This window comes from Staurois parvus, unplaced genomic scaffold (genome assembly GCF_062004578.1).
Source record: "Staurois parvus isolate SC_StPar_1 unplaced genomic scaffold, SC_StPar_1.0 ptg001058l, whole genome shotgun sequence".
Lineage (NCBI taxonomy): Eukaryota > Metazoa > Chordata > Amphibia > Anura > Ranidae > Staurois > Staurois parvus.
Genome location: NW_028318854.1, coordinates 1370533 through 1386894, shown reverse-complemented (window position 1 = coordinate 1386894; position 16362 = coordinate 1370533). Strand labels below are relative to the sequence as shown.

General features: G+C 41.4%; 1 protein-coding gene across 4 annotated transcripts in view; it reads left to right on the top strand.

The window, feature by feature from the left end:
- Window positions 1-16362, top strand: part of LOC149440710 (calpain-9-like) — a 62416-nt gene that overhangs the window by 42980 nt on the left and 3074 nt on the right. For 3 of the 4 annotated variants that reach the window (XM_089658219.1, XM_089658217.1, XM_089658218.1), the window contains exons 16-20: window positions 2435-2493; window positions 7354-7422; window positions 10416-10494; window positions 13401-13517; window positions 15457-15515. In XM_089658219.1, the coding sequence (XP_089514345.1) occupies window positions 2435-2493; window positions 7354-7422; window positions 10416-10494; window positions 13401-13517; window positions 15457-15515 (383 nt within the window). Of the gene's footprint in view, window positions 1-2434; window positions 2494-7353; window positions 7423-10415; window positions 10495-13400; window positions 13518-15456; window positions 15516-16362 lie in introns of those variants that run through there. The other variant, XM_089658220.1, reaches the window with a different exon arrangement.

Here is a 16362-nt window from a genome sequence, read left to right as displayed (position 1 = left end):
ACTAACAAATTAAAGCTGAACTCAAGTTTTTAGGCAGTTGCAGCAACAGTTTTTTTCTTTTGAAAAAAGATTTTACATAAATGAATAAAAGATGACCATTGTAACTCCCCACCCCCCCCCAATCTCAGTTGCAAATGGTTTGTCTCAACCCTCTAACTGCAACTTTTGCTGGGCAGCTTAGTCTGTTAAAGGAAGTTGAAAAACAATAGAATTAATGGCAGGATAAACAGATGAAAACAAAGGAAAGGTCTAATAAAAAAAACACGCAGCTACCACATCTAAGAACTGCTGCAATATAATACATTTTTTGTTTTATATTTGTTTAATATTTTTTTTATAACTGGTTATATTGAAAATTTTGCATGAGTAACAAACAATGTATCAAACAGATTACACTGGTTTTTGACATGAGCACAGACAGTAGGAGGTGAGAGGATATTACCTCTACCATCTTCCTAGATTGTAAGCTCCAAGGAGCAGGGCCCTCCTATCCAGGGGCGGACTGACCATTTGGAAACTCGGGCACTGCCCGAGGGCCCGGGGTCAGTAGGGGGCCCCATGAGATGCCCCTGGTACCTTTTTCATAGGCTTTTTTGAGTTTGGGCAAGGACACAGGGGCCCCATGATCCCCTATTGCCCGAGGGCCCCATGAGTTGTCAGTCCGCCCCTGCTCCTATCCCTCTTGTATTGAACTGTATTGTCTCCCGTTATATTGTACAGCGCTGAGCTAACTGTTGCCGCTATATAAATCCTGTATAATAATAATAATCTTCCATAGACCATGCACAAGAGAGCTGTACATGTTCCAAATATTTGCTATATGAATCTTAAATGTAATGGTAAATAATATTCTTGCCATGAACAATGTAAATTCACTATCGGATTTGGTCATCCCCATGTAGGGGAAAAGCCAATCCCAGTATCCTATCAAACGTACTGTAGAGAAATAGGGAAGAGGAAGGGAGGATAAGTTAGAGTAGGATGGGAAGGAGAAGGCACTTGCATGATAGAGGGAGAAGTGAGGAGAGGCACAGTAAATATCTGTGTGTACATAGTGTTGCTTTTAGGAGGAGTACTGTACCTTAGTGGTAGCAGATAATGGCTCTCTATTGGGGTTTGACCAAGAAAAGACCTTGAGCGTAATAAAGAATTCGTAAAGGAGGGGGAATGGGTTCATTGTAAATGATGCAATCTAGTATCATTAAGCCAAATTTGCCAGTGGCGGAAAAATTTTGGTAGCGATGGATGAGCTTTTGCAAAGAGAAATGGGTTTAATATTGTTTTAACTCCACCAAAGGGAGATTTTATCTCCTCAACTCCACCTACAGTTTGCTGCTTTCCATCTATTCTGCTTACTCTGCCTATGTTAGCCGACCTTAATCAAATCTGAAGCCCTGTTCACACCTGAGCGACTCTATCACATTGCTTTTTTGCACATTTTTGTGGCCTTTTTCTGGACCGGCACCATTCATTTTAAATGGGCCTCCCTCTGCTCCCAAAAAAAACACTAAAAAAGAAATGTACAATATTTTGGCACTGAGCCAGAAGAATTTGGCATTGTGTGTTTTGCCGTGATTTTCATGCGTTTTGTCTCATGACAATCACTGCAAAGTCGCACCATGTTTGGGGTGCCATTGAGAAATAGTCATGCGACCTCATTGTTACTGTGCCACTCCTGCAGGAGCCTGCCAACCTTTCAGTATATAGCAGCTGTGTTCTCCCCAGCCTAAAACCTCTTCAGAAACATCTTTAGCTTGTATTCTCTGCCTCAGAGGTTAAAGTTAGAATTAAAATTGATCTAACGCCAAAACTTGTTAATTTTGGCTAGAATGGGGAGAGATTGAAACCCTGGTCAGGACTTTATTGCTGTCTGTGTCCTCGTTAGGCAGATTGACGCAAACAATTTGTCCTGGTGACCACTGTTGCTAGAAATGATAGTGAGGGCAAATCTAAAATTTTGAGCAGTAGCCAAAAAAGAAATAAAAGGGATATCTTCCAAAGAGCACACTTGCTCTGTTGGCCACTGTCTAGAGAAGGGTATTTTCCTCAAGTCTACAAGAGAGAAAGTGAAGGGCAACCCCCCCAAAGCTACACAGATGGCAAAAAATATGTGACAAGGATTTAAATCCTTCCATACTTTTGGAGTATAAGAAAAATGTTTGGGCTTTAGATATTCTTTGATGTCAGGCATCAAATAGTTACAGCTGCGTCTGTTTGTCTTTCTTTGGAAGGAACATGAAATTCAGGCACCATTAGTAATAATTAGGTAATGTAGGAAATACCAAGAGCATTCACAAGCCAATAAAGTTTTTTATGTGTGTGTTTCTATATTCTAATACAGTGAAACTGAGGTCTCTGCAGAGTATACTTTGTCACACATGAAGGATGTTTGAATGGTTACGAGTTCATAATGGTTTCTGTTTTATCTCTACAGTTCCTCTTGTCCCGAGTTTTCCTCCAGAGACCTGTCGATGCTTATTGGCCTCCCAGGATGTATCCTACTCCAAAGCTCTTTTTTTTTTTTTACATTTTAAATGTTTGTTTTCTGTTTTTCTATTTTTAACATAATTTTTTTATTTACCTCAGACACAAAATGTTCTTTTTACTTTTGAATAGAGTGAAGAAAGTTTAGGACCCTTATCAGTTTGGTATCAATGTCTGTCTTCCCGATGAGGGGATTCCTCCTCTATTCCTGTCCTAGTGACCACCTATCTCCCAGATATGTTGTGAAAGCATATCTTCCCACTGCAGATGCAGAAAACAATACAAACCTGACACATTCTAACCCATCCACACTCAATACCTAACTGTAGCCATTCCCTAAAATTACCCTATCATTATGAAAAAAAATCTGGGGAAACTTCCCTGCAAGAGAAGGGGTAGTATACTCAGTTCTTTGGTGGTTTGTGTCTCCAACCTCTCCTGAATTCCAAAACGGCAGCCTCTAAAAATCTCTTTCACACTTGACACTTCCAGAAGTATCAGATGCTTATGACCAACACTGTGCACTGTGGTTCCATTCTCCGACTCATACATCACTGCAGGACTCAGCGTCAATGTAGAGGTCATAGAATGAAACCATTTTGCATACACAGCATACTAACAGTGCTCCTTAATTTCTGACACAACAATGCACCTTCAAGTACCTCTAGTCTGAAGTAATTTGTCTCCTGTGGGACAGGGAAGATCCCCCATGGGTGTGCTCCATATTCATGCAGTCCACAGTAAAAGCTGGTACTCTGACAAAATAGTTATCCTTTTATTTCAAAATAGTGTGGTACAACTGATAAAAGCTCCAGTGCATTTCAGAAGTGAGCCATGATTAAGGTTTGACAGCTGGAACACGCTGGAGTTTATTTTTTTTAAATCAGCTGTACCACACAATTTTGTAATAAAGGATAATCATTTGTGCTGACATATTGGAGTTCTGGCTTTTCCTGTGGACTGCATAGTGCTGGAGGTTATCAGAAACCATTTTGGGTGGGTGAAGAGATTGCTTCATCTATTCATGCAACATATTCATGCCTCAACCTTTCTGATATTGGAGCTATGTCACACCCTATGCGTTCTCACAATCATTCTCACAAATGAGAGAGCCATTACTAGACGCACGAGTCCTCCTAGCTGTTTGTAAGATGTGGAAGAGGGGCAGGACAGAGCTCAGAGATGTGAGAGCGGGGCAGGACAGAGCTCTGAGACGTGAGAGAGGGGCAGGACAGAGCTCGGAGACGTGAGAGAGGGGCAGGACAGAGCTCGGAGACGTGAGAGAGGGGCAGACCAGAGCTCGGAGACGTGAGAGAGTGGCAGGACAGAGCTCGGAGACGTGAGAGAGGGGCAGGACAGAGCTCGGAGACATGAGAGAGGGGCAGGACAGAGCTCGGAGACGTGAGAGAGGGGCAGGACAGAGCTCGGAGACGTGAGAGAGGGGCAGGACAGAGCTCGGAGACGTGAGAAGGGCAGGACAGAGCTCGGAGACATAAGAGAGGGGCAGGACAGAGCTCGGAGATGTGAGAGGGGAAGGACAGGGCTCGGAGACATGAGAGTGGGACAGGACAGAGCTCAGAGACGTGAGAGAGGGGCAGGACAGAGCACGGAGACGTAAGAGAGGGGCAGGACAGAGCTCGGAGACGTGAGAGAGGGGCAGGACAGGACTCGGAGACTTGAGAGTTGGGCAGGGCAGAGCTCGGAGACGTGAGAGAGGGGCAGGACAGGGCTCGGAGATGTGAGAGAGGGGCAGGACAGAGCTCGGAGACGTGAGATAGGGGCAGGACAGAGCTCGGAGACGTGAGATAGGGGCAAGACAGAGCTCGGAGACGTGAGAGAGGGGCAGGACAGAGCTCGGAGACGTGAGAGAGGGGCAGGACAGAGCTCGGAGACGTGAGAAGGGCAGGACAGAGCTCGGAGACATAAGAGAGGGGCAGGACAGAGCTCGGAGACGTGAGAGGGGAAGGACAGGGCTCGGAGATGTGAGAGTGGGGCAGGACAGAGCTCGGAGACGTGAGAGAGGGGCAGGACAGAGCTCGGAGACGTAAGAGAGGGGCAGGACAGAGCTCGGAGATGTGAGAGAGGGGCAGGACAGGGCTCGGAGACTTGAGAGTTGGGCAAGACAGAGCTCGGAGACGTGAGAGAGGGGCAGGACAGGGCTCGGAGACGTGAGAGTGGGGCAGGACAAAGCTCAGAGACGTGAGAGGGGCAGGACAGAGCTTAGAGACATCAGTATAGTATGCATTACAAAAATTGAGAGTGCTCCACCTCCAGTATCCAGTAAAATTGGCACAGAACACAGGCGCACAGCTGAAGATACTGCAGAAAATCACAACATACATTGATAAGAAGCTTGCACCCAGTTGCAGATCCTTCAATGTATATTTATTAAGAGTCGGCTAAAAGCCAGTCATGACAAAACTGTCAACGCATTTTGGCCAGTAAGGCATTAACTATAGCTGTTTGTCAGACTCCAAGTGTCACAATTAAATAGACTCAACCCCTAGTCCAACAGGGAGAGGGATATGAGCTACCATCTGTAATGTATTACAATCAAACATAAAACAAAATACAAATTACATAGAAAAACACCATAAAAGACCACACATGGTATTGACTACTCCTATATACAGCAGCATTCTTATGCCTCATTAAAAATAATTCTATAATGAGTAGTAATAATTAATGAATAATGCATTCTCACATTGTTTTAAATGAAGACTGACATCCTAGTGGTGATTCAGGCCAGTAGTTATCCTGGAACGCAGCTTAAATATCCACCACACCCGTTCCAGGAGTCTTCGGTGTAAATTACTACCCCATCTGACAGATACAGCTTCAGCAATCCACAAAAAAGGATAGAGTTCATGTCCCATTCATGAACTTCCATGACATGTTTAGAAACATTGAAAGGACGTGACGTTTAGCATTAAGTATTCATCCCATTTCAAAAGTGCTCTCCCACCGTTATCTTTACAGGTCAGGTAGTGCAACCCACCTACTGAAGAGAGCACTCTTCACATCTGATAACATCAGACATGTGCATTTCAGTTCGATTAATTTTTCGGATTTAAATTTCATTTTCAGAGATTCGGATGAATACGAATCTCTGAATGGACATAGTAATGAATCCAAAAAAGTTATAACGAATGTAACGATTGCATTAATTTCATTTGTTTCAATCAGATGACGTCACATAATGTGATTGTAGTTTGGGCCCATAGATAAATTAATTACATTTTTTAATTTGTTCAATAATTTGGATAACGAATGGATCAGAATTTCGTTCCATTTGTTAATTTGGATGCACGTGACGCCAGTCGCTATTCTCCAATCAACTCATTGCATTGCTCTTGGTGAGTTGGACTAACATCCAAAAATATCAAATCCTTCTGATTTGAATCCATCCGATTCAATAGTATATTGAATATAGTACATTTAACACTACCCCTCCCCCTCTCTCTCAAGACTGACAATGCTGCTGTTTGCTGTGCCTCCTATGCTCATTCCTCTAGAGTTGTGTGTTTCTCTAATGCAGAAGGTGTGTTACTGGCCATATCACCAGGTGAAAAAAGAAGTGACAAAAAAAGGAAACTGTTGCAGCCACCAAATCTAATGATTTAAATAAATGGAAATACCATAAACAGCACTCTCAAAAGTATATATGCCCTTAAATAATATATAAATAAATATAAATAAAATAAGTAAATAAATCAATATATGAATAAATAAAAACTGCCACCAAAAAAAATTAATTTATGCCAAATATGTGAGAAATCAAAAATTATACATCCATAATAAAGTGTAGTCCATATATAATTTTCTTCAAAAAATATATATATTTTGTAATGTACAGCGCTGAGCGAACTATTGGCGCTTTATAAATACTGTATAATAATAATAATATTCACCACAACCATGAATTCCTTTGTGTTCAACACCCCATGAAAGTGCTAACTCCTCAGATGCTGGTGTTTAATCAGCATTTCAATCAAATATCAGTAGATGTGGAAGATTCATCAAAACACTGATCAATCCAGAAAATATTCATTCATCAGATGGTTAATCCATTTAGACTCCATCAAGGTAAGTATAATCCAATTCCATATGTAGGTAAATAAAGAACACTCGTCATAGCATAATATTGTTTGACTATTGTATCAAAATACGCCCCTTAAAAACAAACTCACAATGTGTAAGATAAAAACCAGAATTCAGTAATATATAGCTTCAAACAATCTCCAGCTCTCACAGTGGCGTCTCACCAGCCGCTCTCGGCAACAGATCACGTAGTTGCGGTCACATGGTCCAGCCACGTGGTAACGGCGTACGTGGTGACGTCTCTGCTTGATCACGCCCTAAATCTAAGGATTGGTCAGCTGACATATATTACATTTTTGGTTTTGAGTTTAATACCACTTTAGGGAGTGCCTGGGTCATACACAAAAGAGTTGGCTCAGATGGTTGGTACTTGCAGGACTTTTGCATGTAATTATGGCACACTATTCGTTTGTACACTTTAATGTCACTGACAACTTAATTTTGAATTTGCTTACATTTTAGTGAAGCATAAAAAATTTTAAAAATGTAAAACAATACAAAGGTAAAATATACAAAAAAAATAGGCATAGAGCTAAGCTAAATGTTTCAGGTTATTATGCATTATTATTTTTTTTGTAATGTTTTTTAGCTCCAAAGTTGAAATTCCAATTTAAATTCAAACACTGTGTTCAGCTACTGAAGAATTGCTAAATATCCTGCTGTTTACAAAAGACACATGTTCCATATGAACCCATTGTACGTTTCCTGTATTGGTTTCTTTGAATCTCCTCATCCTTGCAAGTGTTGTGATTATTTGACTCCAGACAGATATCAGCTGTGGGTTCTCTGGACTGGGAGCAGTTTTACACACTCTGGAAGAAAATCATGGCTGGAACGGTTTGTACAATGACGTCTCCTTTTGTGCTTCTTAAAGTGAATTCTGAGACAAAAAAAAACACATGCAGTATATATCTGCAATACATGAAAATTGTCTCATGGTTTATCTCTTTAAAAAGTACAGAAAAATATGTTTATGGCCCAGAAACGCAGTCAGCTCTTATGTTGTGAGATGACAACACAGCTTTTTTGTGTTTTCAACTCTGCCCTATTTTTTTTTTTTGCTAAACTACCCGACCACTCCTCAGATTTTCAGAACATAAAGGCCAATTACCCTGTAGTTCAAGACAAGAAATAAGAGGGTTCTGTGAGATAACACAGGGAGTTTGAAGAGGACATAGCACAGCTATAAATTTTTTTAACATTTATCAAAAATATATAGCAAAATGCTTTCAATGGGATATTTAACAGACCAAAAAAAAAGCATGCAGATAGACGTTCATTGTTAGGATTTACATACAATTTAAAGTACAACTCAACTCACCTTTCAATTAATGTAACCACTTTATTGCTCATTGAGGGACACAGGAATTTAGTAATTCTTGGACATCTGAGTTATATTCCTGCCTGCAGGAGGTTGAGACACAGGCAAACAAAGAACATTAGGCCATACCCTGTAAAAACCTCACATCCAGCCATCATGCCTCAGTTTTTTTGCGAGTGTCAAGGAGGTTGGATGCCTTTTCCTCAGCTCTGCTGAGAAAAAACAAACTGTATTTTCCTTTTTATTCTTATTCTTTTCCTTCATTGAATATATTATGTACACTGTTGATATTTTTCCTTCTGTAACTTCAACCAAGACTTCACTAATGCCACTTGCGATAGTCTCTACACAGTAGCTATCTGGATTGGCACATCCTCAGCAATAGCTTAGCGACATGGTGTGCTGCTAATAACTTGGATTGGGCTTATGCTTTGGCTGCACCATCTGCCATTTCCCAATAGCACCCTTCTTTGACTGGGTTTCTTTTTTGAATGAAGTGTGCTGGACTCGTTGTACTTATGGATCAGTCTAAAACTCACTCAGAGTGTAGGGCTTTGGATGGGATGAGGCTAACCTGGTATGTGACCTTCGGGCACTGGGCTCTGGATTGTGGTACTTCCCAGACATTTGTGTACTGTGTTAGTTAGTAGCAGAGTGCTTTCCAGGTCCAGAGCCATGACAGAACCCTTGGTGTGACTGAGCATCTGAGGGATAAAATATTGAGATAAGCCAACTGGGATGAAGCACTGAGTTATTCAGAGTTGGAACTGTTGGGCATTATTATCAAATTCTGGTCACTATCATCTTACAGGGGTAACGGTTAAGGCTGAGGGATCCCAGTGCTGATGTCACCTACTAGGCGGAGTGTTGCATGTACTCTGCACTTTTGTTCCTGCTTTTTGGTCTAGAGAAAGCAACTTCCCACTGCTGCTCCTACCATTGGAGTACTTTGCAAATTATCCTCTCCTCTCTCAAGTCGTGTTCCACTGCCCTCCTACAGTGACATAGTCACCACCAGCCACCAAAGACCATGTTCAGCATCAGCTACTCAAGTTTAGGCCTAGTTGTCCTTTCACTACGCTAACATTTCTTTTAAAAGAGACACAGAGGACAATCTCACTGCTACGGGTGACCTTGGCGCATACTCCCTTCATTGCTGCTAGTGTTTTTTTCTTGGTATCCCCAAGAAGGGACTGAAGCATGTAACTTAGATCTTGGGACCTTTATTACTATAGAGTTGTCCTAATTGGAGTCTTATATTAGCTCCATGGAGTGAGGCTGAGACCTCCCATATGTCCACAAATCCTCTAACATCTACTTCAGATTTATCAGTCTGTGTATAGCTAATTGAGAAATCTTTTTGCAGAGCCTCTAAGGGTGTTCCAGCACCATCCAAGACAGAATCTAGTTCTGACCCTACTGAACCTCCATCTTTAGGATCGCAACTCCTGAAGAAACTTTATTGCAGTAAATTCATATGACTAAGATTTGCAAGAAGTTCTTCATTATCTGATTGATGCAGTGCATTATACCCTGCAGTTAAAGAATCAGCCTGTTGTTCTGACATAGGCTAGTTTTGAGCTCTTACAACCGCAAAGACTTTCCATATACATTGGGTATGTCATCATTCCTTTATGAGAAGTAAAACCAACCAGTAGAATTATGACTTCTTCCTAACCATGTGAAGGAGCTTTTTCCTTTGATAAGGAATTTATTGATTAGTGGTCTAGTATATATACCGCCATTTGTAAACATTATAACTTTCACGTAAACCAATTAATTTACACGTATTGGGATTTTTTTTAGCAAAGACATGTAGCAGGATACATTTTGGCCAAAATATATGACAAAATTTGATTTTTACAATTTTTTTTACTGGACATGTTTAATAGCGAAAAGTCAAAAATATTAGTTTTTTTCCTCAAAATTGTCGGTCTTTTTTATGATCGGCCGATAGTGTTGTTTTGTCTTTCTATGATCGGCCGATAGCGCCATTTTGTTTAAAATCAATAAAGTTTTGTATTTTCACAATTACTATAGCTACTCTACATGGGTCATATAATACCCTCTTTCTAGCAGTCTGTCCTCTCCAGTTGTATATTCCTTTTTTTTTTTACTTAGTCTTTTAAGGTTAGTACCCACACCTTCAGATTGATTATACAGTGAGCTAGAGAGTTGGTTGTTAAGGATACCCCATCCCATGGTGTGGTTATACAAAAATATTTTGCAATCCGCATGACAGTTTGCATCAGTGTGAACCAGGGCTTAGAAACTCATTGAAAGGCATAATGTAGATATTTTCACAACAGACTAAAAAGAGGGATAACTGAGCAAGAAGGAGGAACAAAGAGATTTGGTTCCAAAAGAGGGACAGACCCTTTAAATGAGGGACAGTTGGAAGCTATGCCTTTTGCCTTAGGCCACGCCATGGCGTGCGTTGGATATGCAGAAACCTGGTCCTATGTACACTACGGAAGATATACTGAAATAGTATTCATCTTATCTGCAGCATATATTCTGCAATGCACAGAAAGACAAGGATGACAGAATTTGCATCGATCAACTAGTCCCTGCTCTAAAGGCAACAGGTAAGACGTGTGTGTGTAGTTGGTGAACATTTACTCTGAGCCAATATTCAATGACGACAGTTATAAATGTGTTTTTAAAATTTATAGATATGCTTTTTGAATATCTACATATCCAAAAAGAATATCTAAAACGCAATTGATGTGTAATGTATAGGTTATGAACCAAAATAAACTGTAGGTGTTGCTTAAAGAATTGCATACACTCCAGTAATCCATTAGTTATTTTCTGCAGGCCTGAAACCATCCATCTCTCTCCCGCAGCATGAGATGTTCTAAACCAGGGGTTTCCAAACTTTCTAAGCAAAGGGCCAATTTACTCTCCTTCAGAGCTTAGGGGGCCAGACTGTGGCCAGTGGGAGTAAAAAAATGCCCTGACATTAGTGGGCAGAAGCAATGCACCATCATTGGTTTGAATGGAAGGAATAATGCCCCATTGTTGGTATCAATGGGAAGAATAGTGCCACATCGATGCTGTCAGTGGAAGGAATAGTGCCCCATAGATAATTTCAGTGAGAGGAATAGTGCCCCATAGATGGGGTCAGTTGGTGAAATAATGCCCCAAGGGCCAGGTAAAGGTAAGCCGAGGGCCACATCCAGTCCATGGACCAAAGTTTGGAGACCACTGTTCTAAACTCTAAACAGCAATAGTGATTCATTGGTGGTATGTGAGAGGTAATCATGATTGCTGCTACACTCTATCCGTACAAAAACAAAATAAAGTGATCTGCCTACAATGACTATCAACATGCAGGATATACCGCACAGGTGGAATTCTGTCACTGCAAGGGAGCATATATAAAGGGATATGCTGCTTTGCCTGAAGATTAACCTGATACCCTCCGTAACTCCATAACAAATCATAAAGATGCCATATCTAGCAGAATACCATTTATTTAACTATAATAGAATTTCAGACCAAACTCCACAGCTGATGTTTGACAGTATTCGGTAATTGCAGATGAGGAAGAGGAAGGAGTGAGACAACAGTGTTCTAATTGTAGCACCCTCCTGGTTACATTGCTAGAGTTCAATTAAATTTAGTTTTTTTTTGGCTTCCCTATAGAAGGGGAGCAGTGTTCACCTGCTTTTGTCTGTTGGTGCAGGTTCAACTACTTTTCCCTGCATTCCAATGAGCTCTGGAATTTAGAGGGTGGGAGAGTTAGACCCTGGCCTGAATATTCATACAGCCTCAGCCAATCCCTGGTCAGTAGAGTGACCAGCAGTAGGCTGAGAGGTGTATAAAGAGACTGGGGCCTAGAACAGCAGCATCTTGTTCCTGGGATAGTAGGACCCAGCCTGACGGCTGAGGCATACCTGAGCTGTCAGCTGCAGAACAAAAGAAGTCCCTTTTTGGGGTGGTCTCAGCTCCAGTTAGAGCTTGGGGGCCTCTGTTCAAAATACTCTGAAGTAGTGCAGGCAGTGGTGTATTTAGGTTTCCTGCTGCCCTAGGCAACACAAAATTCAACCCCCCCACATGGAGAGGCTCTGACACTGACCAACACCCCACTCCCCCATAAAGAGAGCCTGACATTGACCAACACCCCAGCCCCCACCCAACAGAGCCTTCCACTGTCACCCCCCCCTATACACTAGGAACCCCACCACCACCCCGACGAGAGAGAAGACACTCACCTTCGCAGCTCTGGACATCCCCAGGAACAAGAAGAGTCATGCTCTACATACACCATCAAGCAGACAGCAGCCTCTCTTAGATCCCACCTGGTCCCCATGCTCCGTGTGTCTCTTCTTCCATCCCTTCTATCGGGGGGCAGCGCTGCCCCCCTGAAAAATGCTGCTGCCCTCCTGAAAAATGCTGACCTAGGCAAATGCCTTGTTTGCCTTGTGGTAAATATGCCTCTGAGTGCAGGTAGCTTTTCAGTGGATCCAAGCCGGAGGCATCAAGTACAGAGACTGGCTGGTATTACATGAGGCATTACAGTACTCAGGGCACAGTGAATACTAGCCTCAGGGATCTTACAGTTTCTTGTCTCAGAATGAGACCTCTGCCAAGGAGTTCCCTGCGTTGTAGTTCTCTAAAATTCTAAATTCAAGAGGGTGGTTGCACCTTGAAAAAGCAGATAATTGTCCAGTATCCTCTAGCATTTTTGCTATTTTGGAGTATCCCAAGGCTCATCCTCACCCTATCCAAGTTAAACCAGCAAATAAACTGCATAAAGACCTGCATGGCCTGTCTTCTGACTTGAGTGACTGTGAACTACTGTGTGCTTGGCTGCCATGTGCTTATCAGGAATTGGAATTTGGGACCAAATAGCCAGCCAGGTCTGAGGTCTGTGCTACATAATAATTGAAAGACTGGCTATAAACAGGCAGATTTGTCCCTAACAAAGATGGTGTTGGAGACATCTGGCCATTCCCAGTTGTGTTCCTTCTCTCCATAATAGTTTAGAGAATCTCTGTGTGGGATAAAAAGGTGGGATAGGATGGTTTATGGCCATCCTAAGGGAATTCCCTGGTAATAATAGACAGTTGAGAAACATATCCTTTAAAAACATCCATCTGTGTTAGAAATATGTAAAATAAAAATACTCCATCTGTTTTTTTTTTAAGCATTCTTCTACCTACTCATCAGTACCAGCCTTGGTAATCTTACTGAGAAGCTAAATTAGTATACAGCATGAGTCAGAAAATGTGCTTATTATGGGAGAGTGCAGACTTACATAATATACATCCGACAGTCAAAAATAACCCTCTGCAATCTATAATATGTAACTTGTAATATATGCCTACCATGATTGATTTAGTTCCTCCCTATTATTATTTCATAAATTAGGTGGAAATTTGTTTTTGTCCCGTTTTGCTGCTATATACAGAACATTATTTACTGGATGCAATATAAGAAAAAAGTTACAGTTTACCGCAAAAGTATGTTTTTTTTTATGATACAGGCCTCCCTGTAGATGATTTCCTGGTAAAGCTTGTTCAGTTAAGATATGGGGACCCCTCTGGCTTTCTCAGCTATCATCATTTCATCAGCTGTCTCCTAAAATTTCAAAGTCTTACTGGTGAGTCTCAGAAGCTTGGTCAATAGACTAAAGCAGAACTCTAGCATGACCGCATTCACAAGGGATTTAACTCATCTGTGCCAAAATTCCTGTACAAAGTAATGGCAGGCTGACAGCGGCGGTAGCTGACTGCGGGTGTTCGTAATTGCACTTGGAACATTTACCTGCGGTTCGAGACAGATGATTACTGCTGGACATACAGTAAGACAGCTTGCATCCAGGAGAAATCCTCTGTCCCTAATCGCAGGTAATCGCTCCAGATGAAATTCCATCCTAACATTGATATACCTTGCTATAATTTTCAACTCTATTCCTGTCAATCTGAGAGTGATGGGTATAAAGTGTATGAATAGCCTTACCTGGTTAAAAAAGTGTATGAATAACCAATTTTTTAAAGCTTTGGTAAGAAAATAGAAGGGTTATGGTCAGGGGTGGACTGACAACTCATGGGGCCTTCCGGGCAATAGGGGATCATGGGGCCCCTGTGTCCTCGCTCACATTCAAACACACCCAAAAAAAGCCTATGAAAGGTACCAGGAGCAGCTCATGGGGCCCTCTAATGACCCCAAGCCATCAGGCAGTGCCCGAGTGCCCAAATGGTCAGTCTGCCCCAGGTTATGGTTCACTTATTATGAATATATTGTTGTCTTGTTGGGAGATTTATGCTCTCTTTTTGTCCTTGTGACCCTTGTCACCAAGACAGGAAATTATGAAAATCTAAAATATTATAGTTGTCACCAGAGCAATAGGGGAAGACATATCTGTTAATGGGGACAACTGTTTCAGTGACCACTATCTAAGGGTCCTTTCACATGGGCGTTACGTTATTTCCATCAGTTCAGTCACATTTTTCCAAGAAAAAACGGATCAGTTCACATCCATTTATCATCAGTTAACATGTGTTTCTCATCTGTTTTCCATCAGTTTCCATCCATTTTCCATCCATTTTTCATCCTTTTACATCAATTTTCATCTGGTTTGTGTCCATTTACATCCGTTTACATTTGTTTTTCGTCCATTTACATCCATTTAAATCAATTTTTCATCCATTTACATCCGTTTTTGTCTGTTTACATCCTTTTAAATCCGTTTTTCGGCCATTCCGGGGTTTTTTTACAGAAGAAAAATAGGGTTTTCTTCTATTCCAAAAAAAAACAATGTTAACGGATGCAGACATTAATGGATGTAAACAGATGATCATTCGTTTACATCCGCTAGTCCATAGAAATACATGGGTGTCCATTTTTTATCCGTAAAAGGACAGATGAAAAACGGACATACGGAACCTCCGTGTGAAAGGGGCCTAAGAGGGAGTTTCTCCACAATTAGTAGAGATTTTCTGTCACTTCCTGTTGTGTTTCCTGTCTCCAACAGGACAAAAAAAGGGATTTTCCGTACTTTGTTACTGTATTCAAAAGTTAAAAAAAAAATAAACTCGTGGTTTTACATACTGTACACTTTAAATTCCCATCTTTGTGTGTTTCAGCTCCTCCTAATGTATTCTCATAATTAAAAATCAATAATGTCATTATATTGTAATGTGTTGCTTACCTTTATATGACTATTTACAATGGACATCTCTGAATCTGTATGCTACTCGGGTCTGTAGCCCCAGTGCAAGATAGCCACTGGAGGTCCTCCTATAATCTGAATGCATATGCCTGATCTGTATGATCCCCTTTTCTTTTTCCTATTTTTATGTTTTCTCTCTTTTTTCAGAGTGTTTTGATAGTTTATGAAAAATCTAATAAACACTAATTGGAAAAAAAAATAAATAACAAAATCAAATACAGAGAGCAGGACTCCATCACAATGACCACACAATGCCATAAAAATTAAATATCAGTTTTGGGTGGATAGACCCTTTGAATGCACAGTTAATACTGCATATATTTCATTAAAGCTGAGCAGATATTCACCATTTTTGTATGTTTTACAGAGAAGTTCCAAGCTGCAGATCCTACAGGGTCTGGCACAGTGACTCTAAGCTATCGTCAGGTAGGTATGCGGTAAGCCATAGTGCTTAATACCACTAGCCATACTGTGGAGCCTTCTCTTCACTTTGCACATGTTCTCTCTAAACCAGGGGTCTCCAAACTTTCTAAACAAAGAGCAGGTTTACTGTCCTTCACATTAGGAGAGCCGGCGTGCCTAGTCAGAGCAGAAAATGTCCCAGTGTCAGTAGGAGTGCTTGTAGTCAGTGGACGGAGGAATAGGGTCTGATCATTGGTATTAGTGGGAGGAATAGTGCCCCATCATTGGTATTAGTGGGAGGAATAGTGCCCCATCATTGGTGTTTGTGGGAAGAATAGTGCCCCATCATTGGTATTAGTGAGAGGAATATTGCTCCATCATTGGTATTAGTGGGAGGAATAGTGCCCCATCATTGGTTTCAGTGGGATGAATAGTGCCCCATCTTTGGAATTAGTTGGAGGAATAGTGCCCCATAATTGGTATTACTAGGAGGAATAGTGTCCCATCATTGGTATCAGTGGAAGGAATAGTGCCCCATTGTTGGTGTCAGTGGGAGGAATAGTGCCCCATCATTGCTGACAGTGGGCAGAATAGTACCCCATCATTGCTGACAGTGGGCAGAATAGTACCCCACCATTGGTGTCAGTGGGATGAAAGTGCCCCATCATTGGTATCAGAGGAAGGAAGCGTTCCCCATCCCTGGTATTAGTTGGAGGAATAGTTCCCCATCCTTGGTATTAGTTGGAGAAATAGTGCCCCATCCTTGGTATTAGTTGGAGGAATAGTACCTAATTGTTTATATCAGTGGGAGGAAAAATGCCCCATAGTTGGTGCCAGTGGAAGAAATGGTACCACCTTGTTGGTGTCAGTG